Here is a 26,126-nt window from a genome sequence, read left to right on the forward strand (position 1 = left end):
CTAAAGCTTCTCTGTTCTTCCTATAGAATGTTTGTTTTTTTTTTCCACTTCAAATATTTTATTTTAGAATAGTTTTAGTTTTTCAGGAAAGTTGATAGTGCAGAGTTCTTCTATACTCCCCACCCACTTTTTCCCTATTATTATCTTACGTTAGTATGATGTGTTTGTCATAACTAATGAACCAGTACTATTCTATTGTGAACTAAATTTCCTATTTTATTTGGATCTCACAGTTCTTCCCTGTTTTTCTGTTCTAGGACCCCATCCAGGACACCACAATCACACTGAGCTGTCACGTCTCCTTAGGCTCTAAGATGATGATGTACTTGGTGATCTTGATGATTTTGCAGAATGTTCCTCAATTTGGGTTTGCTTGATGTTTCTCGTATGATTGTATTAGGGTTATAGATTGGTTTGGATGAAAACCACAGAGGTAAAGAACTTTTCTCAATGTTTTATACAAAGGTACATGTTATCAACATCACTTACATGATGATGTTAACATGGCTAAAGGAATGTTTAACAGGTTTCTTTGCTGTAAAGTTACTTTCCAGTCTGTTCCATACTGTATTCTTTGGAAGTAAGTCACTAAGCATAACCCACATTTAAGGGGGTGTTCCACCTCCTGGAGGAGGGGATGTCTACATAAATTACTTGGAATTCTTTGCATGGGGGGATTTGTCTCCCCTTGCTCCCTGCTTCTCTTCCTTCTTTCTCTTTCATCATTATTTATATAGATATGGATTTATGGATATTTATTTATACTTTGGGTTATAATCCAATGCTACATTTTGTTGTTCAAATTATTCAAGCTTCAGCCATTGGGAGCTCAATAGGATGCTCCAGACACATCCTGTATATTTCTGCCCATCTCCAGAACCAGCCATTTCTCCAAGGAGCCCTTGTTTCTTTCATTGGAGAATATTGTTAGAAATAAGACTTGGGCACTGGGTCTATCGAATTTTGACCTGATAGGACCACCAAGCCAGTTTCTGGATGTCAGGAGCTGCCTTTTTTCTTTCACAGAAAGCATCTTTGACATTTTCCTTGACTATAAACTAAAAACAAGCAATCACGAAACATGACTGCTAGTGAAACTCGGGTTGTGTGGGCTGAAAGTATGTAAAAATGAGCGGAACTAGTTCCATCATGCTACCTTCCATGAGTCTGGCGAGTCTGGCTCGGCCTGGAAATCTTCGGCTCTGCAGGGCACAGTACAGAGGGGTAACAGATTGCAGCACTTCAGGAGGGGCGGGCCAGATTCATAGTCTGGAAAACCGCCCATTTAACCTGAAAAGACTTAGGGTGAACACCTTACTTTTTCCCTCTATGAAATGTACCTCGTGTGGCAAGAAGGCAGACTGGGAACCAGAAAAATGAAGTTATTCACCTAGTTATTCACTGGTTGCAGGCTATCCCTGGCTAACAGATTCAACCAAGGAATGGAAAAAGTCTCATTGCTGACAGGTGTTGAAACATCTGTGCTCACTAAACTCAATTAGTTTTATCCTTTTGACTTTCTTTCCATTTAGTTAGCAAAAGTTTCCACTTGAAATCTTCTCTTGGCTGAGTCATGGAAGGGAGTACACAGCGCAGCTCTCAGTCAGGCTGGATAGGTGAGGCAGTACATCCCCTGTGCGTCGGGAGTGGGGTGGGCGCACAGGATGTGAGGCAAGACCCAGAGACGTAAAGAGTTAGTGTTATTGTCAGATGGACTGATTCATTCAGTCCCTGCAGGTGGCTGCAATTATAACAGGCACACTTGGGTACAGTCTGCCTACCAAGTGCAAGTGTCCGGATTAAACATTGCGACCCTCCACCCACCTACGCTTACTCAGCTGTTAAGTGGCTGCTAGGTAATGACCTGCCCTCTTTTACCTTTCCTCTTCCTGAGAGGTTAAGATCTACATGACAGGGGAAAGGTGCACAGACATCACAGAGTTGGGTTTTATTAATCCTCACCTGAAAACATTTTCTTCTTTGCTTTTAGAAAGAGAAGGGGGGAAGAAAGAGTGAGGATGAGAGAGACTGAGGGAGAGAGAGAAAAAGACAGAGAGAGAGAGAAACTTTGATTGGTTGCCTCTCATAGGCGACCTAGGTATGTGCTATGACTGGGAATCGAACCTGTGACCCTTTGGTGTACAGGATGCTCCAATGAACTAAGCCACACTGGCCAGGGCCATCACACAGTATTTTGACTGCAGTCAGTCTTAATTAATCTGGAGCTATGAAGTCATATTACAGACAAAAAATGATATTCAACCAAGTGATATTGATTCTATTTCTACACATGCTTTATTAATGTAATGGTATTTACGCCTCATCATTTTAGAAGACGTCTATCACTGTCATGGAATGAATACACTTGGACTACTTTAACATGTCCGAGTTTAGCATTACTTGTATAGTATTCCAGTGACTGAATTTTCTCTTTGAGCTCAGGACTCTGCTGCACTTGCAGAGCTCAAGGGAAAGGCTGCCAGGAGCTAAGGCTGCCTTTCCATTTAGTTGGCTGACTCAGTAATTAATTTACTGAGGTACTGGTTACAATAATGAATGAGATATGGTTTCTGCCTTGTCCTTACGGAGCTGAGAGTCTGGGGAAGAAGCTTATACAAAACGGGGCAAAGATTCATGGTTCTTGGCCATGCACAATTCATCTTGATCCTCTGTGTATCATCTGAGATGCATATGAAGGGAATGTGGTGTTTTGGTATGGGCATCTCATCACTGCATGTTTCTACTCACATCCATTCTTGTACCTCAGTGACTCCCCTTTACCTGGAATCTCTGTGCTTAAGGCTTCCTGTGAAGAGGAGGAACAAATTATGTCTTCTAATGTCTTGTTGTGGGTGGTGGTAACAGAGAAAGGGATTCAGGAGGGGAAAAAGCACACAGCTAAGTTGACACATATAACCTACTCCTGTGGGCCACAAGAATGGGTATTGGGACCAGGCGCAAGGCTGCTGGCCAGAGGTGAACTGGCAACTCATTTTAATTAAAACAGTAACAACAGCTGCAATTTCTTCCTTCACTGCAGATATTACTATCCCCACAGATGAGGACAGAGGAAAGTTCCTGGAGGAATATGAGTTGGGGGCAGGAGTGGAGATGAAGGAAGAAGAAAATAAAAGATGGGTCTAGCCATGAACGAGTAGCTTAGTTGGTTAAAGCATCATCCCTGTTACTCCAAAGTTGTGGGTTCAAACCCCAGTCAGAGCACATACAGGGGTCAACTAGTGAACGCATGAATGGACGGAACAACAAATCAATGTTGATCTTTCTCTTTCTCTCTTTAAAATCAATACAATTAAAAAAAAATGGCCCTGGCTGGTGTGGCTCAGTGGGTTGAATGCTGGACTGTGACCTGCAAGGTCGCTGGTTCCATTCCTACACAGAGCACATGTCTGGGTTGTGGGCCAGGTCCTCAGTTAAGGACATGCAAGAGGCAACCGATCAATGTTTTTCTCCCTCTGTCTTCTGCCCTTCTCACTTCTCTAAAAATAAATAAAATCTTAAATTTTTTAAAAAAATTAGAATAAAACAAAGAAGATTGGCCTAGTGGGATGTTGAGCCCTCTCTTATCTGATATTGAAAGTGGATTCTATGAATGTCTTCCCAACTCTGCATTTAGTACCATCATACTGGTAGCGTGGTGGAACGCAAACTGGCAAACACTACCAATGAGGGCTTCTTGCCCCCTGAAGAGCTAGTTGTTCAGGTACCAGGACACTGCTGAGTGTGCCCATGGGCCTGGAATCTAGACAAATTCCAGCATGTCTTCCTGTCTGAGAAAACAGGTTCTTTTTTTCTCCTAGCCCAGGACATGAACTCAACTTTGGGATTTCCTGGTGGACAAAGGGTTTGACGGGGAAAGAGACAGGCTATGGAAACCTCATAATGGTACACAGTAACGCAGGTACTACTCTACATCCAGCAACAAGGCATCTACCCACTATGCTTTGGCAAGGTACCTCCACCGTGAAAGGAGGGAAAACACTTCTCCCACTCTTCCTTTCCCTTCCCCATTAAAAAAGAGAAAGAAGTGGCATAGTTTGCTTTGCATATTTATATATTAAAAGTAAATTCATCCGTTTTTTAATTTTATTGCTTACCTCATAACATTTGCTTTTTAAAACAAAGATATCTTACTTTGACTAACATATTTGTTGCTAATGTTTTTGCCACCCAGTAGTTATATGTACTCATGACAACAATATCCTGAGTCTCTACTCCACTCCATCCACACGCTTTGGGTGGGTCGGCCTGCTTCTGGCTCCGGGAGCGGGCAGTACTCAGATCTGGCCAGAGTCATGGTGAATGGCTCAGGAAGGAATGGCATGTAGCCAGTCAGGGGTCCTGAAATGCAGAGGCAGTTGCAGGACAGTTGAGGGACAGGTGCGCATTCTTCTCTACTGGATATCAACCTGGGAAAGAATAATCCAGGAGCTGCTAGGGGAGGAGAAGAGCCAGAGTTTCAGCCTCTAGATCCAACAATACCTGTAGTCTTAATTCCTCCTAGATATGATAACTACAGAGCCTGTAACAGTTTTATTCGTATTTTCTCTCTTTGGCTTAAATCAGTTGGAATAGTTCAGATGTGACCAAGAGCCTGAACTGAGACAATATGTTTTGTAGTTTCAGTTGAGACAGTCAGTCATCTTTCCAAAAAAATTGGTGACAATCCTTCTGATACTCTGTGTTAATATTTTCAATAAAAATAAATTATATTTGTTTGCTTTTATTTTCAATAGTATTTTACTAAAATATTCTAAAACATTTGCCTTAAGTTTATATGAAGATATATTTCACTAAAAAATTATAAGCAGAATTTATCTCAAAACTCCCCTAGAGAGCAGTTTATGTAGGAATGCTCTTTCTTGGGTCATCCACAATTTTTGCTGCTTTCACTCTTTGTAAGGCTCCTCCTCGAATGGGAAGTTTTTTGAGAGCAATGTCTGTGTCAGCCAGAGGTCCTCCCACTAATCGGGCAGGAGTGCTTTCCACCACTACCACCCGACCAGAGGGCACCTAAAAAAGCAAAAGCAAATATCTGTAAGTCAATTTACAAAACTTTTCAATGGGAGAAAAGCTCATTCATCCTTGAGTTTAGTACTCTGGAAAAGACATGAAAAGTACATGTAAGTAACTAGGAGGTAGCATGACATTGGAAAGATCAGGGCTTTGGAGCGGGGCAAATGGGTCTGAATTCTACTTCTACCACTTATCAGCTTTGCAATCATGAGGGCCGAATTATGTCTAGAAGAGGACACCAGAAACACAGGAATATGGCATAGATCTTTGGCACATCTTCTGTCAAGGGAGGTAGAGAAATAATCTGACTCGTGCTTGCAGTAGTTTCTTGGGGATCCCGGAGGGCTGGGCCTACTCTAAAGCAGCACTGGACAAGGGTGGAGGCACTCTGAAGACACATCTGCCTTAACTACATGAAATTTGAACAGCAAAAATAAAAAATATGAGATCAACTCCATGGAAACAACACTCTGGGGACTAAATTCAGTATCTACTAAGCAAAGTAATGGAGGAAAAAAACCTTACCGTTGTATTAAGGCCTTTAATATCTGTCTGGTGAAATATTGCATTTGGTGGTCGCTCACTGTGTCTAGAGGATTCTATAGCTTTTTCCTGAAGTCTTTTTGCTTTCTAAAGATTTTAAATTAGAAAGAAAATAATATTGCTGTTAAAGTTAATAATGTATTAACTGTGATACTTAATAATTAAGTATACAAATTACATTTGATTGTGTCTGACTTCTTCTTTTTTTTATTAGTTAGCACTGGAATCTGCATTTACTCATTTAAGCTAAGAAGATAGTTATTAGCAGAAGACACTGGTCACCTAAAAACATCACTGAGATTTCCTGAAGTGCTGGTCATATACCAAGGAATAAAGCGGGTCCTACAGAAGCTAGGTTCAATTTTTAATGCATAATTGAGTAAGCTACTGAATTTACATCAGGTGATGCATGTTTTTCAAAGTATTTTGTGTAAATTAAATATTAATTTCATACACTTAAATGTTTCAAGCATTTATAATGCAAATGATATATCTCATTGCAGTTATATTCAAGCTTAATAGCTGAGGCACTAGAACAGGTGCACTTCAAGGTAACTAATCATCTGCTTGGAAGGGGCTGATTTCCATCATCTATTCCTTAAAAGTACAGGTAGTTATGAGCATGTTTATAAGTAAAGTTGGGAAGAACCTTCAGTGTGAGGAGGGGGAGACATGGAACTTTGAATAACCATGTTCTTAGCTTTGATTTTGCTATCTTAACATGGTTCCACTATTTTCATGGACTAACATAACATTTAACAATTGCACATCTAAAGGAAGAATTGTAACATTATGTAAAAGTCTTTTTAAAGTTTTAATGGAAAAGTTGGATAAAAGTAATGAGATTTGGGAAATCCATGGTGCTTCCAACATATTTCATGTGAACAATTAGCATTATAAATGTTTTAGCTTATAGTTTATAACTGAAGCAGCTTCCAAATGGGTGTTTATTCCAAATTCCATATAGACTTTAATATAATGTGATGTTTAGTGGTTATGGAGGGGAAACATCCTTGGGGGAGAGAAAAATATGGATGATAATTTTTTCTGTTCTTCACTCCGCTTCCTACGGAACAGCTCAATGAATAAGGCTCAGAATGGAAAGTAGAAACTCATTCCTGGCTAACTATCATCTCCTTTATGCAAGCCAAGAATCACCACCACTCTTGCTTTCTGCTGCTAAATCAAATAAAACTCAGAGTGGCACCTTCTGCAACTATAAAAATTCGTATTTTTTGTTATCATTCAAAATTGCATATGAGGATCTACAAGTGTTAGAATTTTACAGAAAGATCAACTGAAAAAGGTGAATAAATATTTATTCCTGAAAATGTCTGTCAGAGTTAGCTATTTGCTGTGGATACTATAATATTTCAAAAATCCTACCTTTAAAGTTTTAGCATTTGATGTTCTAGCCAAGAAATTTTCCCAGGACTTATTAGCCAGTTCTCTTTGCTTGTGTGTGGCTTGTATCTGAAATGAGAAAGATAATTAAGGGTTCAAGTTTCTATGGAAGAACCACAAAGGGCTTAAAAGCCCTTATTTTGAAGGAAGACCTAGTTTTTGCCAAAGTAAATTTTAAGGCTGTTTAGCAAAAGGATTAGAATAATCATAAAGTCCAACAACTTAAAAAAACCAAAGTATTAAAATGAAAACAAAAACAAAACCAAAAACCTTCCTTCATGTGTCTAGGGTTTGAGTTGTTTTCCATGAAATGTAATACAAAGTGTTGTTGTACAAATATAAAATGTAAAAATAACAACAATCACTCTCAGCAAGACTGATTGTTTTACATGATTATCAGCTGTGGAGGTAGACAGCAATCCAGAACAAAATATATGAATTACCCAACATCAAATTCACAGGAGAAAGTAGATTCCTGCTGCTACTGATAATTGTTTAACCAAGATTATACAGGTAAAACTACTTCTAATTTATGACTGCAGCTAGATGAACAACTTTGGGAGAGTGCTGATTTGTTATGGTGATGCAGTCTAGGGAGGTAACTCCTAGCAAACTGCAAAAACTATACTTCTCAACAGGCTACCCCCTACATATATAATCATGCCTTTGGTTGGTATAAAATATACTATTAAGTTTAAGTCACACACACAAAAAGTTTAAATCATGAACCTAAGAGTATTTAATTAAGTGACTGCTAAAAAATAAGTGGGGCAGAGCCATGATAACAAATCAACAATAGACTTCCGGCCAAGATGGAGGCAAAGGTGGATGCACCATATCTCCACACACAACTAAGATAGGGACAACAACAATTTACAGCCAGAATAACACCCAGAAATGACAGAAAATTGATCTGATTGGAAGTCGGACAAGCAAGAAATTGAATTAGACCCGTGCATCTAGACCGGTCGGAGGAGCGGAGGAGCAGAATTTTAGCAGACAGGTGCGGGTCGGGTCACAGCGCTGAGAGCAGAGAGCAGTGAGACCGGCGCATAAGACATCTGGGGGCGCGTAAGGTGTCCAGGTCGTGCAGGACCGCAGCGGGCAGACCCCAAGTGTGCAGGCGGCAACTGGCAGATCCCAGCCCAGGGGTGGCAACCAGCAACCAACAGACCCAGTGAGGCAGCGATTTCAAAACAAGGCAGGGCACGAAACCCAGGATCACAGTGCTGGGAAATAGAACCTCGGGACACTGATTGAGGACATCTGTGGGAATTGAGGCGCATGGAGAGACACCCATCCTCACGGGGGAGGTCCTTGGAGGGTCCCACAGCGTGCACAAGCCCACCCACATGGGAATTGGTACCAGAGGGGCCCAGTTTGCTTGGGGGAAGCAGCAGAGGGGACTGAGGTCCCAAGAAGAACAGAGCACTCACCATTGTTCCCTCTCAACCCGGCCCCCACATACAATGTCACAACCCAGCGACTGTGGTGCCCTGCCCTTGTGAACACCTAAGGCTCCTCCCCTTACTGTAACCGGTGTGACCAGACCAAAAAAAAAAAAAAAAAAAAAAAAAAGAGATGGCTCAAACAGAAGAACAAATCAAAACCCCAGAATCCATCCTTTTGAGCGATCAGGAGGATCAAGAGATAGCTGACCACCCTGGCTGGCGTAGCTCAGTGGATTGAGCGCGGGCTGTGAACCAAAGTGTCACAGGTTCGATTCCCAGTCAGGGTACATGCCTGGCTTGCAGGCCATGGCCCCCAGCAACCACACATTAATATTTCTCTCTCTCTCTCTTTCTCCCTCCCTTCCCTCTCTAAAAAATAAATAAATAAAATCTTTTTTAAAAAAAGAGATAGCTAACCTATCAGATGCACCGTTCAAAGCATTGGTGATCAGGATGCTCATAGAATTGGTTGATTTTGGTCGCAAATTAGATGAACATATGCAGGCTACAATTAGAGAAATGAAGAAAAATGCACAGGAAACCGGTAGTGATGAGAGGGAAACTGGGACTCAAAACAGAGTGGACCAGAAGGAAGAAAGAAACAACCAAACAGGAAAGAATGGAGAAATAAGAATTCAAAAAAAATGAGGAGAAGCTTAGGAACCTCCAGGACATCCTTAAACATTCCAACATCCGAATTATAGGGGTACCAGAAGGAGAAGAGGAAGAGTCAGAAATTGAAAACTTATTTGAACAAATAATAAAGGAGAACTTCCCCATTTTGGCAAAGGAAATAGACTTCCAGGAAGTCCAGGAAGCTCAGAGTACCAAAGAAGTTGGACCCAAGAAGGAACACACCAAGGCACATCATAATTACATTAGCCAAGGTAAAAATGAAGGAGAGAATCCTAGAAGCAGCAAGAGATAAGAGGACAGTCACCTACAAAGGGGTTCCCATCAGACTGGCAGCTGATTTCTCAAAAGAGACCTTACAGGCAAGAAGGGGCTGGAAAGAAGTATTCCAAGTCATGAAAGGCAGGGACCTACATCCAAGATTGTTCTATCCAGCAAAGCTTTCATTTAGAATGGAAGGGCAGATAAAGTGCTTCTCAGATAAGGTCAAGTTGAAGGAGTTCATCATCACCAAGCCCTTATTTTATGAAATGTTAAAGGGACTTATCTAAGAAAAGAAGATAAAAAAAACATGTATAGTAAAATGAGAGCAAACTCACAATTATTAACAACCACACCTAAAACAAAAACAAAGGAAACTAAGCAAACAACTAGAACAGGAACAGAACCACAGAAATGGAGATCACATGGAGGGTTAGCAACAGGGGAGTGGGAGGAGAAGAGAGGGGGAAAAAGTACAGAGAATAAGTGGCATAGATGATAGGTAGAAAATAGGGGGAGGGCAAGAATAGTATGAGAAATGTAGAAGCTAAAGAACTTATGACACATGGACATGAACTAAAGGGGGGAATGTGGGTGGGAGAAGGGGGGTGCAGGGTGGAGGGGAGTGAAGGGGGGAAATGGGAAAACTGTAATAGCATAATCAATAAAATATATTAAAAAAAAGAAAAAGAAAAGGCCAAAACTAAAGAAAATACAGGAAAGAAAAACAACTCACTGATAAAGGCAAACATTCAGTAATTGTAGTGGATCAACAGACTACAAATTTAGTATGAAGGTTAAACGATGAAAGTAGTAAGAGCAAATGCAACTACAGTAATGAATTAAGAGATACAACTACACACAAAAAGATGTAAATATGAAATAAAAAACAAATGTTGGGGTGAATTAAAAAAACAAAAAAAATAAATCAACAATAACTGACATACGGACAATAGCTACTCTACAGGGCAGACATTATGTCATTCAACAGAACTAATGAGGCAGCAGAACTTCCAATAGGGCTACCCCACTTAAGAGCAAATAAATGGGTTAAATGGCAGCATCCACACAATAAAAATTCTTAACAAAACTTTCAGCAAGGAGGTGTCTAAAACAGAACAAAATTCATAGGTGCAGGTAGAGTTCCGCTAGGCTAAAGATGTAAATTTTAATAATAGTCTATGTGAAGGGAGCGGGCAATAGAAAACACTTTGGAAATCACCTTAAAGGGTTTTAAATATTTAATTGCAGCTGTAAAGGATCACCACTCGTAAGTGGGGAGTCTACGTCATCTTTGTGTCTGTGGACAAATTAATTTAAACAGCCACAACCTGTTTGCTCGAAAGCTTCTGAGGTGTCAGTGTCCCACCTGTGTAGAGTTTCAGACAAATGGCTTGTATTTCCCTCACAGGCTCTTTCTGCTTAGCTAAAGCCAGAGACCAGTTACCTCTGGACTTAGAGAACGCTCCCAGTGTGCAGGCACTGCAGTGAGGATGCCGCTCATCGCAAGGTGGTTGGCCTACCGGTAAGGGCTTATCGCTGAGGCAGGGATGAGGAGCAACTTTGTCAGTGAAGTTACACTCAGAGTTACAGAGCTATACCATTTGCCAGAATTTGCGAAATGTACACATTTAAATAGCCAGCAATTTTGGAATTCTGTTTGACATTTCAAAACAGGGAAGTGTCTCAGGTGTCTTTACCTTTTGAAATGTAAGCCTGTAGAAATCAAATCACAATGCCATGAAACAGCACTGAATATAGTAATTGAGTATTTTAAGCTCTTAACTCCATCCTGACTTTAAAAACTGTACAAAGACAGTGAAAGTAACATAAGAGAAAAACAAAAAATAACTTTAAGTGCTGAAACATTCACAAGTACGGCAAATATATCCTATGGAGAACTTCAACTAATTTATACAATGAAATTATCATCTTGTGACTCAGTGGCATCCATGGCTTACTTTTGCATACACTTTTTGTTCATTTTGTACATCTTGGCGTGCTTGGCTTTCAATCATCTCCCTTTGCAGAGAAGCAACCATGTTTCCAATATTTTCTGAAGCTGTTGTAATAGCTTCCAAAACATTTTTATCTGAAGTGACTGGTATTAACCTTTCTAATTTTATTTCTTCACATATTTCACTCCATATTTCTCCAATCTGTTATAACAAAGTTTAAGTTTAAAAAAGTTAAATTTAGTGAAAATAAAAGATACAATTTTAGGTAGTACTTTATTTCGATTATTGTTCCCAAGTTAACACTTATCAAACCAGCTTTTCCTAACTTACTCCTTAGGAATAATCCGAGGTAGGAACACTGGGAATGACTTGGAGAACCAGTTACACATGAGTTTTCAGAAGTAATTGACCAAACGCTTTTCAGTGATAAGGCCTTCACAGACGAGGCTCCACTGCCTCGGTCTAGTTCACTGCCATCTGCCCTCTGGTTTCCAGTCACTCTTTTCACAGCCGCAGAAACTGCTGCTGTAGTCTCATTCTCCTGCACTACTGACGTTTTTCTTCCTACAGCTTTATATTGCAGGGTGGTGAGTCGAGCTGAATTTATAGGAACGCAGGAATGAGCACAGGAATCCCTGGAACCCTAGAACCTAGCCACCCTGAGAAACAGGGCCCTGACCCGCTTCACCTTCTTGCTAAAGCAGCAGTTGGATCTCAAGCTCTCAACTCCACGGTTCTATCAAGCTGACAGCTCCATAGCATATTCTGGGCTGTCTGCAGATTAAGGTGCTTGAGTACATTTAAACTTAAAGAAAAATTTATATATCCAGGATAGGATATATAAATTCAGTCCTATTTTCACTTGAAAATAGAAGTTTATTCATTTACAACATTCAAATACACAGTATATTAGTATTATTAGAAGAAAATATTTACTTGAAAAGACATCCCTGAAACTTCAAAAGCATTTATTTACTAAAATATAACCAGCAAGGTAAGCAACCTAGTATCCTTTAATTGATATTTGATCATCATATAGTGATAAAATAATACTTTAATAAGAATTAATAATTTATTTTAATAAGCAATTCACTTAATTCTAGCTTCTAATGTTTTATAAAGAGAAGAAATCATATTTTAAACATTCTGTGAAGCTTCTTAATAGCTCTCAGTAGCACCAATCTTCTTTCACAAACTAATAGTTGGATGAAATCTTACCCCATTGAAAATACACAATTATTTTTTGTATGCTTTTTTGAATAGTATCAAATACAAAATGGAAAATGGGGAAATGCTTACAACCACAAACAGATATTTTATTTCCCAACTGTTTTTTTTTTGCCATACTATATTTTAATAACAAGGTTAAGAAGGTACTCACTTTAAAATCAAGATATCTATGTATGATGCAAAGGGTGACAAAATCTTCAGTAGATAAGCCAGGTAAATTTTCAAAATCTAAACAAAAATTCATAAAGAGAGACTTTAACAGAGCAAGTGATTAAAAAATATATATCATAAAAATGCAAACAGTTACTTTTGAACTCTTTTTGTTTTATGAAAAAGTTACTCTGTGAGCTTCTGACTTCCTCCTATAACAAACCTGCCAGGTCGTCCTCATCCAGTCATTAAAGAGGAATACTTTCTGTGCTGTGGTCAGGCATGATCCCATACTGTGGGAACCTGAACAGTGAGGACTTACTTCTTCCTTAACAAAATCAAGGACTTAAAAAAAAAACAAAACCTCAGGTGATTTAGAATCTAGTGTTTAAGCCAAGTCATCTAAACTATCTGCCATTAATCCTGGCTGCACATTGGAATTGCCTGAGGAGATGTAAAAATATCACTGTTCGGGTCCCTCACACCCTGACTGGATTGACCAGGGGTGCAGCCTGGACACTGGGATAACGATGGCACAAGCATTTATCTGTATAAAGGGACTTTTGTTCATCATCTTTGAAAAATGGGCAAAATCATCTTCCGTACTTGGCAGAACAGAGAGGCTCTTGTGAATCTGAGAGCAGCTTCTTACCCAGTTTGCCCAACACGGCATAAATCTTCGCTCTGATGTTCTCTGCCACGTCCATGACGGCGACTGTCGGGCAGTTGGCGGGCAGGGGCATGACTTTCTGCTCTTCTTGAAAACTAGTAAATAGAGGTCTCTTTGTGTCTAATAGTCAGATGTCATCGAAACATAGAAGCAATAGGTAAAAACCATAGTAAATTAATTTTGAGATTTCAGTCCAGACATCATAAATACATAAAAACATTATATAACACAGTAAAACAGTGCCTTATAGATGGTTAATCTTTTGAAAGCATAAGTAACCTGTGGTTTCTTCCCCATTCTGTGGCAAAACTTATAGCTTTCATTTTTATCATCTAGTAAAATATGAAAATTTCACAAAATTACTTTTTAAAGAGTGAAACTCTGATGTAACTTTACTAGCTTTGAAATCCAGATTTTGAACAATGTCAGTTTCACAATGATGTATCTCCTTTGCTTTGCATTTCTACATATTATGCTGTAAATATAAAAACTATTTTATGATGTGACAGATCAAAACTCAGACATAATAAAACCAGATTGAAGATAGAAATCATCAGAAGTTAAAGCATAAGTATTTTCATTTAAAAATAAACAATACTGCCTCGGCCAGGGGGCTCAGTTGGTTGAAGCATCATCCTTTACACCAGAAGGTTACTAGTTTGATTCCTGGTCAGGGCACAAACCTAGGCTGCAGGCTCCACCCCCGACTGGGGCCTGTATGGGAGGAACTGATCAAGGTTTCTCTTTCACATCAGTGTTTCTCTCTCTCCCTTCCTCTCTCTCTAAAATCAATAAATATGTCCTTGGGTGAGGATAAAAAATAAATAAATGATACCAACAGTTTAGATGAAACCAGAGTAAGAATATTAAGAGGTTTAGAAAATGTAATGTAGCACTGTGGGATAGATAAATGAACTCTAAATTCTGATACTGTAAACTTCATTAACTTCAAATCTAGTAATTACAATTTATGAAACATTTGATTTACTTTAGAAAAGTTTCTTCATATAAAAAGTAAATTATATAAATATGAATCAACAAAAATGTACAAAATACTATAAAAATTGTTTTCAAGTACTCTATTTACATCCCAAATTTATTGGTAAATGAAATACTACTGAATCTACTTGTAAAAGCAGGTAACCCAAAGAAACTTCTTTAGGAAGTACTGTCAGTTTTTTCAAGTTAAAAAATATAATCAAATACCATTCCTGAAAATTTCTATAAAAATATGAATCTGCTGCTAAAATGCTTAAGTTTTACGATGGCAAGCCCCTGTGAAAGAACTTTAAACAAAGTCCTTTTCTAATATCTTATTTTTTTCAAACTAAATTTATTGGAGTAATATTACATAAGTTAATAAAACATTATGTAAGTTATTAATAACATTATATAAGTTTCAAGTTTGAAATCCTATAACACATCACCTGTATATTGCACTGTGGGCTCATCACAAAGTCCAGTCTCCCTCCGGCACCAATACAGCTGACACCCCCTTTAGCCTCTTCGTCCTGCCCCCACACCCCCTTTGGTGACCACCACACTATAAGTTGTGTCCATTATTTTACTACTCTTTTAAAGATCTCTTTTTAAAAGTATGCATCTAATTGCTTGAACTAATGACTATAAATACACTCACCAATAATCATTCCATGTTTATCACGTTTTACTCCTAGTTCTTTTTCTTCCTTTCTCCACAATTTAATTAAAAGGCTGGCAGCTGTTTGGTCCTTCTTTCCCCGCCAAGTATTGACATGAGCCGCAGTTTTGGGATTATCACAAAATTCAACCATTATTCCAAGTATTAGATTACAGAATTTTTTTTGGTTCAACTTTTGCAAGAAACAGAAAAAGAAAAAAGGTGCAATATATATTAAGACTATTACCTTAAAGAGAGAAACACTTGTATTAAGTTTATTCTAAATGATTGCCTTATACAATCTGCTTAAGTATGATTTGTGCTAATTTACTATGAAAACAGATGTTAATAGCACTGGCCAGTGTGGCTCAGTTGGTTGGAGCATCATCCCTTAACTGAAAGGCTGCAGTTCGATTCTGGGTCAAGGCACACACCTAGGATGCGGATTCAATCCGCAGTCGGAGTGCTTATGGAAGACAACCAGTTGAAGTTTCTCTCTCCTTTCCTCACTTTCTAAAAGCAATGAAAAAATATCTTCAGTGAGGATAAAAAAAAAAATGACACCACAACAGATGTCCATTGTAATGAATAAATTTTCAAACAGTGGAAATTTAAAAAAGAAAAAGAAAAAAGATTCAATGTAATCTGATGAAGCTACAAACATACATCATGACCAAAAATGTAATTGATCTGGTTGGCTAGGAAAAAGAGAGAGTGTAACAGTAAGTCAAGATGTCTATTTTAGGGGAGCAAGGTCCACAGTGCTGTATACAAGTCACTGTAGCTACAGGATCTTTCCAATTTATATACTTTAATGTTTGTAATGCTTCATAGTAGTTGCAGCCTCATCATTACTAAGAACTGATGGTAACTGCAAGTGATAGTCATATTTTCACATATGAAAATAACTCTAAATGAAGTATAATTTTGTATTTTGAAAAGCAGCATCCATAAGAGTATTTAAGAATTTAAGAAACATTTTCAAGCATATTTCCTTTGTTTTGTTAAACTAGTTTTCAACAAACTAAAATTTAGGTAGAGAAAAGTGATGCAGAGCAATGGGCTTGTGTGTGACAGATTTTTTAAATGGTTAACTCTTACAGTACACTCCTAATAGAACAGAACAGGAAACATGTAACCTGTTGTTTGAATTATAAACATTATCAGTTTCCTCTTTGGTTAAATGAAGGCAAATAGTATTTACCTGCTTTAGAGAGTTATTACGATGAGTTATATGAAACTGCCCGTCACATAACAACCTCTCAGTAATATTTAACTACTATTAGCAACTACTGCACACTGAATAAATATTGGCCTGGCCAAAAAGTTTATTTAGTTTTTTCCGTATGATGGCTCTAGTAGTGCTTGGTTGTCTTCAACTTCATTTGAAATAATTCTGTTAGATTGTATTGTGACAGCTGTCATATCAGTGTGCATTAAAAAAAAGCCTTATCAAAATTGGTGAATTTTTGTGCAGCTACTTTAATATTCAAGATGGAAGAAGATACACAGCATTTTTGGTGTATTATGCTTTATTATTTCAAGCAAGGTAAAAACTCAACTGAAAGGCAAAAAAAATTGTGCAGTGTATGGAGAAGGTGCTGTGACTGATCAAATGTGTCAAAAATAGTTTGCAAAGTTTCTTGGAACTACTGACATTTTGTCTAAATAATTCTTTGCTGTGGGGCTGTCTTATGCATTGGAAGATGTTTAGCAGCACCCCTGGCTTCTACCCACTAGATGGCAATAACAGGAGGTAGCCACCCACATACTAAAAAATATAATCAATAAAGTTATTGGTGAAAATGAAAAATGTGTCTTTTATTTTACAGAAAAAGCTAAAAGGACTTTTTGGCCATGCCAATATTTTTACACATTATGTTAAGCAGAACTATCAATAAAATGAGTTTTTTATTTCTATACTCCACTTTTAGGAGAAGGGTTAAAGTTAATATAAAAACTTCATTAAAGAATGTTTGTAATTATAATTTAACTTGACTGGTTCAAACTACATTAAGCACAATTCAATGATTACATTAACTGTGGAAAAACACAGCAAAAGTGTGTCAAAAACTATTTTTAACTAATGTTAGAATAACATTGTGTATATATATGAACATAAAGTGTACATATATGAGGTCTGTCCAGAAGGTATCCAGCCATGTTATATGAAAAAGAGACACTTATGAAGACACAAACACTGTAGATAGGACAATGACACCGCAGTCCCCTTCAAAGTAGGCCCCTTGGGACCTCACACAGTTCTCCCAATTGCCATCAGCTGCCCTGTTCTATTCCCCTGAATCTCATTGATGGTCTGAAATCTCTCCCCTTTCAAAGGTGATTTTAGTTTTGGGAAAAACCAGAAGTCACAGAAGCCAAATCTGGGCTGTAGGGGGGCTGAGTCACCTAGGTGATTTGATGTTTCGCAAAAAAAACCCCCAAAAACAAAAACCCTCTGCACGAGATGTGGTACATGAGTGGGCACACTGTCATGATGAAGCTGCCAATAATCAGCTGCCCATAGCTGCAGACTTCTGAGTCATCTAAATAGAGGAATGTTCAAGCTTAGTGCAAAATCCGATGTAGATTCATTGCTCTACTCATGCAGTCATTTTGAATGTGACAGCCACACAGTACACATGGTTACGCATTGGCATCTACGGCCCCCAGTGACTAGTAGAGTGAAGTTATCATTGTTCACACATGCACATTCTACTCCACTCCCCTTGGCTGTCAAGTTACATCAGTGTCCTGCAAACTGTTCTCATTGTATTAGCAATGGCTGAACTTTTTCTGGACCTCATATATATGTATATACACATACACACACATGTGCACATGTGTGTATGCATAAACATAATCACTCCAAGCCTTCCCAATAGAGTATGAGGTAGACAGTGTTATTTGTTTTAAAGAAGTTGATATCAGAAATGTTAAATAAATTGTCCAGGTTACACAGCTAACAAGCAGTGGATTCCAGCCTATGCTCACAACTATTGTGCTATATGACTTTTCCTACCAGCCTTTGCATCTTTCTATCAAAGAAATCCTAATTGTGAATGAGAGTGAACACAAATGAGAAATGTCTTTGAAGCCTTCTATCTAATTTTTAATGATAATATAAAATTTAAGTATTTAATATATGTACACATATTTAATACGACTCCTCACTTCCAAATATTCAGGTAAAAGAGAGGTTCCAGGAAGATGTGCCGAATTAATGTTGGGACTTTGAGAACCCCCTGACACATCACCACGTACCTCTGGGCATATCTGTACTGCACTCAGAGAAACACGGTGGGCTGTACATCATTTAGGACTACATTAGTAGAGCTACACAGATTCTTCTGTATATGTTCAATCTTCTGAACTTTCCAAGGATTTCTGGTTATGACTCATTCCTGTTTCTCAAGGTGGGTTATTTTAATTATTACAATTATTATTCACTTAATTTTGTTTGTAGTGTTTTACATCTAATAAAATCTTATCCCTAGTACAATTAACTTTTTAAATCCTTATCTGATGGCATGCTTATTGATTTTTAGAGAGAGGGGAAGGAAGAGAGAGAGAGAAACACTGATATGAGAAAACACCAATTGGTTGCTTCTCGTATGCACCTCGACCTGGGACCTAATTTGCAACCAAGATATGTGCCCTGATCCAGAATTGAACCCTTGACCTTTCAGTTTACAGTATGACACTCCAACGGAGCCAAACCGGCCAGCATACATTTTTTAATGTAATTTATTTGTTTTTTTCCCAGTTGAGTTTTTAAAAACTATTTTTTTCAATTACAGTTTACATTCAACTAATTTTTTTTCAGAGAGATGGAAGAACTCATATAACTTTAGTACCTTTGGTATGTCAAAGTAGGTTTGTTGTTCTGTTAATAAAATCAAGAATGGTGGCGATCGACAGTGACACAGCCAGAACTCTGTGACAGTATCTCCCAAAGTTCTATGAAAACAAAATTATCCCTTTCTCCCCACATTATCCTGACTATGGGTGACTCACTTCTCACTAAGGCCAGTAGGAGGTTACTCTGCAGATAAATCAGGGTCTTTGCCCATCCTTCCAGCTGCTAACTGGCAACCGTCTGTTCTGGAAGGCTTAGTGTGTTCCTGCTTTTTCTGTAAAATGGTCCATGACATACTAGCTTCCTCACAGTACCTCCAAATTATACAGTTCTTAAAAATGTTGATCTTTACTCCTTTCACTAATGTGGCCCTTAACTTTTAATACTACAAAAAGAAGCTACAAGTTATTAATAAAAATTATAGGTTTGATATAGTCTAGCACTTCACAAAGTATTTCTTTAAAGGCTGGTGGGGGGAAAACCATAAAGCAAATTCCCTGCTGTCATGTGTTTGAAAACACGGTCCTAAATTTCTTCACTGGAGGAATTTTCAGAGCCTTCAATTTGTAATATAAATCTCCAAGAGGGATTTTGACTAAAACAAACATTTGAATACTGTGGGGACACATTTAATTACAGAATAATGTTTTGTGGTACTCACTTTGGAAAAGTTAATAAAGATATTTTTGTTTCACAACTGTTATAATCATACTTACTGCCAATAAATCCAAAAGAAGAAAAATGCCTTCTTTTTCAAGAAAGTAATCCTCTGAGGCATAACAAGCCAAAATGCAGCACCTTAAATAAAAAAGGAAGCTATTCATTTAACAAGGACTTACTGTTAAACTAATTTGTCAGGTTATTTCTATCAAAAGTTTTTTCAAAGTACTTTTCTTCATTCCCTGAACTCAAGTAATTTTTTTGCTTAAAAAATGAATTTTGAAGAGACTTTGTCAGTGTAGCTTAATTTGAACTATTTTAAAACCAGTGTCAATTCTTTCTCAAAACTGCCTATTTCTTTTCTATAGATACAATATGTTCCTTTGCTTTCATGATATTATTCTTAAAGGTCTCTTCTGGGTTACTCTAGTAACTGTTTCTTCAAAATTTATCCATTCATTGTCTCTTTCACAGGGTTGGTATGACTCATTTGATGACTCTTAATTTCACCTTATCTTTGCAGTTAAGATTACCCACTCAGGTGCCTGCTGCTTAAGCCTGTGCAGTTGACAGGGAGTGCGGGGTTGAAGATGCTGCAGGGGCTGTGTTCAGTGTTTCCCTGGGTAGGGGATGGATCCAGGCTGAACAGGCCATTGCTGCTGCTGCTGCTGCTGCTGCTGCTGCTGCTGCTGCTCAAGGATAACAGGCTGGCCTCTGTTCTCTCTCCCAGGCCTGCTGGAGTCAACTTTGTGTCACATTCCTATTTCCTATGGCTATTATTTATGGTTCAGTATTAATTTAATTATTTAATATGGCCCCTTCTTTAAAAAAAAAGAGAGCCTTGTTTCTCCTGCCTGTTTTTTGATGGGTGTGTGTGTGGTGGTGGTTGGGGGGTTGGCGCATAAAGGCCATCAGCTTGGCCGCTCCCACTCAGGTGGTTCCAGGTTTTACCACCTCATTTTGTTCCTACTTTTGACTTAGTACTTGCGGGTGCCTATCATGGGCTGACTTCTACCTGTTTAATTCACAACAATTAGAACAAAAGAAAAAAATACAACACCCTCCTCTGTCCAGAAATTAAACAATATACTTTTAAATGTCCCAAAGGTCAAAAAAGGAAATCACAATGAAAATAAGAAAATAATTTAAACTTAATGTTGACAAAACAGAGCATACTAAAACACAGTTGGAGCTAAAACCACATGATTAGAGAATTTACAGTCTTGGCTATACTAGAGCAGAAGAAGGTTGACAATCTATGATCCAGGCATCTGTCACAAGAAATAGAAAAGGTAAAACTGAATGAAAGAAAAGAACATAGAAATTAATGATATACAAACTAATATAAAATAGAATCAACAAAGCACACAAATGCATTCCTTGAAAAGGCTAATAATTATTGATTAACTCCTGGTGAAAACCATCAGGGAAAAATAATGGAGAGAAGGAAGAAATGACTAATGTCAGGGAAGAAAGAAAAGGCATCGTGTATCCTGCAGACACTGAAGATACCAAGAGGGCATTACATATGACCACATGAAAGTAAATTTGAAAATTTAGACAAAATAAATTCCTACAAAACATTTTTCTAAAACATATTTTATTGATTAAGCTGTTAGAGTTGTCCCACTTTTTTCTCCCCTATATTCCCCTCCACCCGCCTCCCACCAGCATTCCTCCCTCACCCTGCCAACCCCAGTTCATGTCCATGGGTGGTACAGGTAAGTTCTTTGGCTTCTCCATTTCCTATACTATTCTTAACCTCTCCCTGTCTATTTTGTACCTACCATTTATGCTTCTTATTCCCTGCACCTTTTCCCCCATTCCTCCCCTCCATTTCCCTGCTGATATCCCTCCATGTGATCTCCATTTCTGTGATTCTGTTCCTGCTCTAGTTGTTTCCTTACTTTGGTTTGTTTCTTTTCTTTCTTTCTTTTTTTTTTAGGTTCAGTTGTTGATAGTTGTGTTTGTTGTCATTTTACTGTTCCTATTTTTGAGCATCTTTTTCTTAGATAAGTGCCTTTAACATTTCATATAATAAGGGCTTGGTGATGGTGAACTCCTTTAACTTGACCTTATCTGGGAAGTGCTTTATCTGCCCTTCCATTTCAAATGCCAGCTTTGCTGGATAGAGTAATCTTGGATGTAGGTCTTTGCCTTTCATGACTCTGAATACTTTTTTCCAGCCCCTTCTTGCCTGCAAGGTTTCTTTTGAGAAATCAGCTGAGAGTCTCATGGAAACTCCTTTGTAGGTAACTCTCTTACTGATTTTGTCTTGCTGCTTTTAAAATTCTCTTCTTATCTTTTATCTTGGGTAACTTAATTATGATGTGTTTTGATGTGCTCCTCCTTGGGGTCCAATGTCTTTGGGACTCTCTGAGCTTCTTAGACTTCCTGGAAGTCTATTTCCTTCCAAGATTGGGGAAGTTCTCCTTCATATTTCTTCAAATAAGTTTTCAATTTCTTGCTCTTCCTCTTCTCCTTCTGGCACCACTATGATTCAGATGTTGGGACATTTAATGTTATCCCAGAGGTTCCAAAGCCTCTTCTCATTTTTGTGAATTCTTGTTTCTTCATTCTGTTCCAGTTGAATGTTTATTTCTTCCTTCTGCTCCAAACCATTGATTTGAGTCCTGGTTTCCCTCCCTTCACTGTTGGTTCCCTGTACGTTTTGCTTTATTTCACTTTGCACAGCCTTCACTTTTTCCTCTATTTTGTGACCATACTCAACCATTTCTGTGAGCATCCTGATTACCAGTGTTTTGAACTCTGCATCTGATAGGTTAGCTATCTCTTCATTGCTTAGTTCTTTTGTCATTGTTCTATTTTTGGAGATTTGATCTGTTCTTTCATTTGGGCTGTATTTTTTTTTTTCTCTAGGCTCCTGTTATGTAGTAAGGGGTGTAGCCTTAGGTATTCACCAGGGAGGGGCAACTCACATTGCTGTGTTGTGGTGCTTTATGTGGGAGACGGGTCTGAGAGGGAACAATGCTGCTTGCTCCGCTCCTGGCCAGCTATCAGTCACTTTCCCCTGCCAGCCACAAGCAAACTGGGCTCTTCTGGTGCTGATTCCCAGGTGGGTGGGCTTGTATGCATTCTAGGACCTTGTGGGTCTCTCCAATGAACTCTCCTGTGAGGCTGGGAGCTTCTCCCGCCACCCCAACTCCCGCAGGTTTTCTTAGCCAGAAGTTTTGAGGCTTTAGTTTCCTGTGCTGAAATCCTGGGTTGTGTGGTTTGTCTCGCTCCCCAGTTGTTCCTTCTGGTTTATCCTCACAGGAATGTGAGACCACCCATTCCTCCAGCCACCGCCTTGCCACGTGTCCTCTCTGCCCTGGCTGCCTGTCTCTGCCCCTCCTACCAGTCTGAATGAATGTTTCTTCTTTAATTCCTTGGTTGTTGGACTTCCACACAGTTTGATTTTCTGATTATTTTTTGTTTTTAAATTTGTTGTTCATCTTTTAGTCATGTAAGAAGACAAAGTGTATCTACCTACACCTGCATCTTGGCCCAAAAAAGTACATCTTATCAGAACCCTCAAAAGAAGGAATAAAATATCTTAATGGACATGTTATTATATTACATATTAAAGAAATGAAAACTATGTTTCAGAACCTTCCTGAAAAGTACATTCTAGTGACACATGACTTAACTGGTGAATTCCGCTAATTATTTAAGAAATATATAACAACAACCTTATACAAATACTTTCTATAGAATATAAAAGATGGGGTGGTAAACACACAATACAATATACAGATGATATATAATTGTGCACTTAAACCTATATTATTATTAACCAATATGACCCCAATAAATTCAATTAAAAAGGAATAACAAAGAATACTTCCACCCTGGCTGGTGTGGATCAGTGGACTGAGTGCCGGCCTGTGAACCAAAGGGTCATTGGTTGGATTCCCAGTCAGGGCACAGGCCTGGACTTCGAGCCAGGTCCCCAGTAGGGGGTGTGAGAGAGGCAACTACACATCGATGTTTCTCTCCCTCTTTCTCCTTCCCTCCCCCTCTCTAAAAAGAAGTAAAATCTTTTTAAAAGCCTATAAAAGAAAGAATACTTCCTAACTTGTTTTATTATGTCAATGTTAACTACACTGTAGAACTTACCTCAGTTTAAGTTCCTGAGAAGAAGAAGAAGAGACTCCTGCTATCACCAATTAAAACACTGAACTTATTTATTACTTCTACCTTATCTCTTATCCAAAGGATTTGAGATTGTGTTATAATCAAAGACACAGATAAATAAACCCATAATTTATTAATTTTTATCTTAGTATAATTGTGATGGACTAAACAAGGAAGAAAACATTAAGACATTTTCTGTAGTAACATCTGAATCCCAATATATTGGTAGATAGTAAAGGTAGAACTTATTAATACTCATCTCTGAATCCTTTACTACGCTTAATACAGTGCTTTGGTCAATAAACATTTGCCCCTGAAACTTAAGATCAGGTTTTCATGTTATCATTGTGTCTCTCTTCACTACAGTAAAAAAAACTAGATAGCTGATTGGCCCCATTGCCTATGTGTATTTGGATGAAAGCTGAGTAGTTCTAATGTTTTTTTGCTGGAGCTTGTAGAGTTTTCTATATATAAGATCATGTCATCTGCAAACCGGTATTTATTTCCCCTTTCTGATTTGGATACTTTTATTCTAGAGTTTATAGTATATATTAAATAGAAGTGGTGAGAGTGGGCATTCTTGCCTTGTTAGATATCTCAAGAGGAAAAGCTTTCAGCTTTTCACCACTCAATGTGATGTTAGTTGTGAGCTTTTTATATATGGCCTTGATTTGTTGACGTAAGTTCCTTCTCTATCTAATTTGGTTGAGTTTTTATCATGAAAGCATGCTGAATTTTGTCAAATGTATTTTCTGCATCTATTGAGAATTATATGTAATTTTTCTTTCATTCTGTTAATATGGTGTGTCACACTGATTGCTTTGCATGTACTGAATCATTCTTGCATCCCAGGGATAAATCCCAATCGGTCATGGTGTGTGATCCTTTTAATGTGATATTGAATTCAGTTTGCTAATATATTTTAGAGGATTTTTGTATTTGGATTCATCAGGGAAACTGGTCTATAATTTTTTCTTAGTGTCTTTGTCTGACTTTAGTATCATGGTGATACTGTGAATTTGGAAGTGTTTCCTCTTCTATGTTCTGGAAGAGTTTTAGAAGGATTGATATTAATTATTAATACCAATAATTATATAATTAAATATATTTGGTAAAATTTACCTGTGAAGTTACCTGTTCCTGGGCATTTTTTGTTGAGAAATTTTGACTGCTGATTCAGTCTTCTTACTATTATTGATCTGTCCAGCATTTCTAGTTCTTTTTGACTTAGTCTTGGTAGGTTGTATGTTTCTAGGAATTTATCCATTTCTTCTGTGTTGTCTAATTTGTTGGCATATATTTATTTATAATAGTACTTTATAATTTTCTGTGGTGTTTGTTGTAATGTCTTCTCTTTCATTTATTATTTTGTTTGTCCTCTGCCTTTTTTCCCCTAATCTAGGTAAAGGTTTGTAGATTTTGTTATCTTTCCAAAAAACCAACTTAGTCCTCTTGACTTTTTTCTACTATCTATTTCATTTACCTGCTATAATCTTTATTACTTCCTTTCTTCTGCTAATTAAAGTTTATTTTGTACTTTGCTTTCTAGTTCCATATGGTATAAAGTTAGGGTGTTCAAATATTTGTTCTTTCAATATATGCATTTATCACAGCAAACTTTCTTGTTAGTACTGCTTTTGCTGTATTAGATAAGTTTTGGTGTGTTGTCTTTCCATTTTAGTTTATCTTGAGAAATTTCCTAATTTCCCTTTTGCTCCCTTTGTTTTTGTCTTCAACCCAATGGTTATTTGAAGACTTTAATGTTGAATTTTGATTCATTTGTGAGTTTTCCTGATTTTCTTTTGTAATTGATTCCTAGTTTTATTCCATTGTAGCTAGTTTTATTCCATTGTAGCTAGAAGAAATATGGGGAATGATTTCTGCCTTCTAAAATTTGTTAAGGCCTATTTTGTGACCTGGCATGTAGCATGCCATAGAGAATATTGCATGCATGCTTGTTAAAACAAAATAAAACAAAACAAACAACTCTGAGTCTCCCTTCACACTATGCTGTCAATAACTCACTCTTGGCCACCAAACATGTGGGTTGTTCCCCACACCAACCAAATTTCCAGTTCTTTGCAGATGTCAGGTGGGTGTCCCATAATCAATTTGATTCTGACACTTTCTACGTGGAATTAGCATCAGAGCCCACAGGTGAAGGGCTCAGTCTTGTAAGATTACTTGCCTCCCTGGCTCCACCTTGGATTCCAGGCCAGGCTGCCACCCATGCTTCTGAACAGCCAGCTATATATTAGATGTTCCACACCTCCTTGAAATGGAAAATTTATTAGAGAGACTCATAATACTAAGGAAAACTGTACTCACTAGGTTACTGTTCTGTTATAAAAGCATACAACCTGGAAACAGACAGATGGAAGAGATGCACAGCACAAGGTATGGGAGAAGCTCCATACTGTCTACAGAAACCATATGTTCAACAAGCTGGAAGTTCTTTCAATCTTGTAGTTTAGGATTTTTATGGATGCTTCATTAA

General features: G+C 38.0%; 1 protein-coding gene across 4 annotated transcripts in view; it reads right to left on the minus strand.

The window, feature by feature from the left end:
* Window positions 1–4,101: 4,101 nt before the first annotated feature.
* CFAP69 (cilia and flagella associated protein 69) overlaps window positions 4,102–26,126 on the minus strand; it is a 73,023-nt gene continuing 50,998 nt past the window's right edge. For 3 of the 4 annotated variants that reach the window (XM_028525691.2, XM_036010638.1, XM_036010637.1), the window contains 8 exons: window positions 19,549–19,630; window positions 14,974–15,166; window positions 13,317–13,454; window positions 12,666–12,742; window positions 11,288–11,485; window positions 6,964–7,050; window positions 5,560–5,664; window positions 4,102–5,031 (listed from right to left, as the gene is read on the minus strand). In XM_028525691.2, the coding sequence (XP_028381492.1) occupies window positions 4,861–5,031; window positions 5,560–5,664; window positions 6,964–7,050; window positions 11,288–11,485; window positions 12,666–12,742; window positions 13,317–13,454; window positions 14,974–15,166; window positions 19,549–19,630 (1,051 nt within the window). In that variant the 3' untranslated portion in view covers window positions 4,102–4,860. The remainder of the gene's footprint in view (window positions 5,032–5,559; window positions 5,665–6,963; window positions 7,051–11,287; window positions 11,486–12,665; window positions 12,743–13,316; window positions 13,455–14,973; window positions 15,167–19,548; window positions 19,631–26,126) is intronic. The other variant, XM_036010636.1, reaches the window with a different exon arrangement.

This window comes from Phyllostomus discolor, chromosome 10 (assembly GCF_004126475.2).
Source record: "Phyllostomus discolor isolate MPI-MPIP mPhyDis1 chromosome 10, mPhyDis1.pri.v3, whole genome shotgun sequence".
Taxonomy (NCBI): domain Eukaryota; kingdom Metazoa; phylum Chordata; class Mammalia; order Chiroptera; family Phyllostomidae; genus Phyllostomus; species Phyllostomus discolor.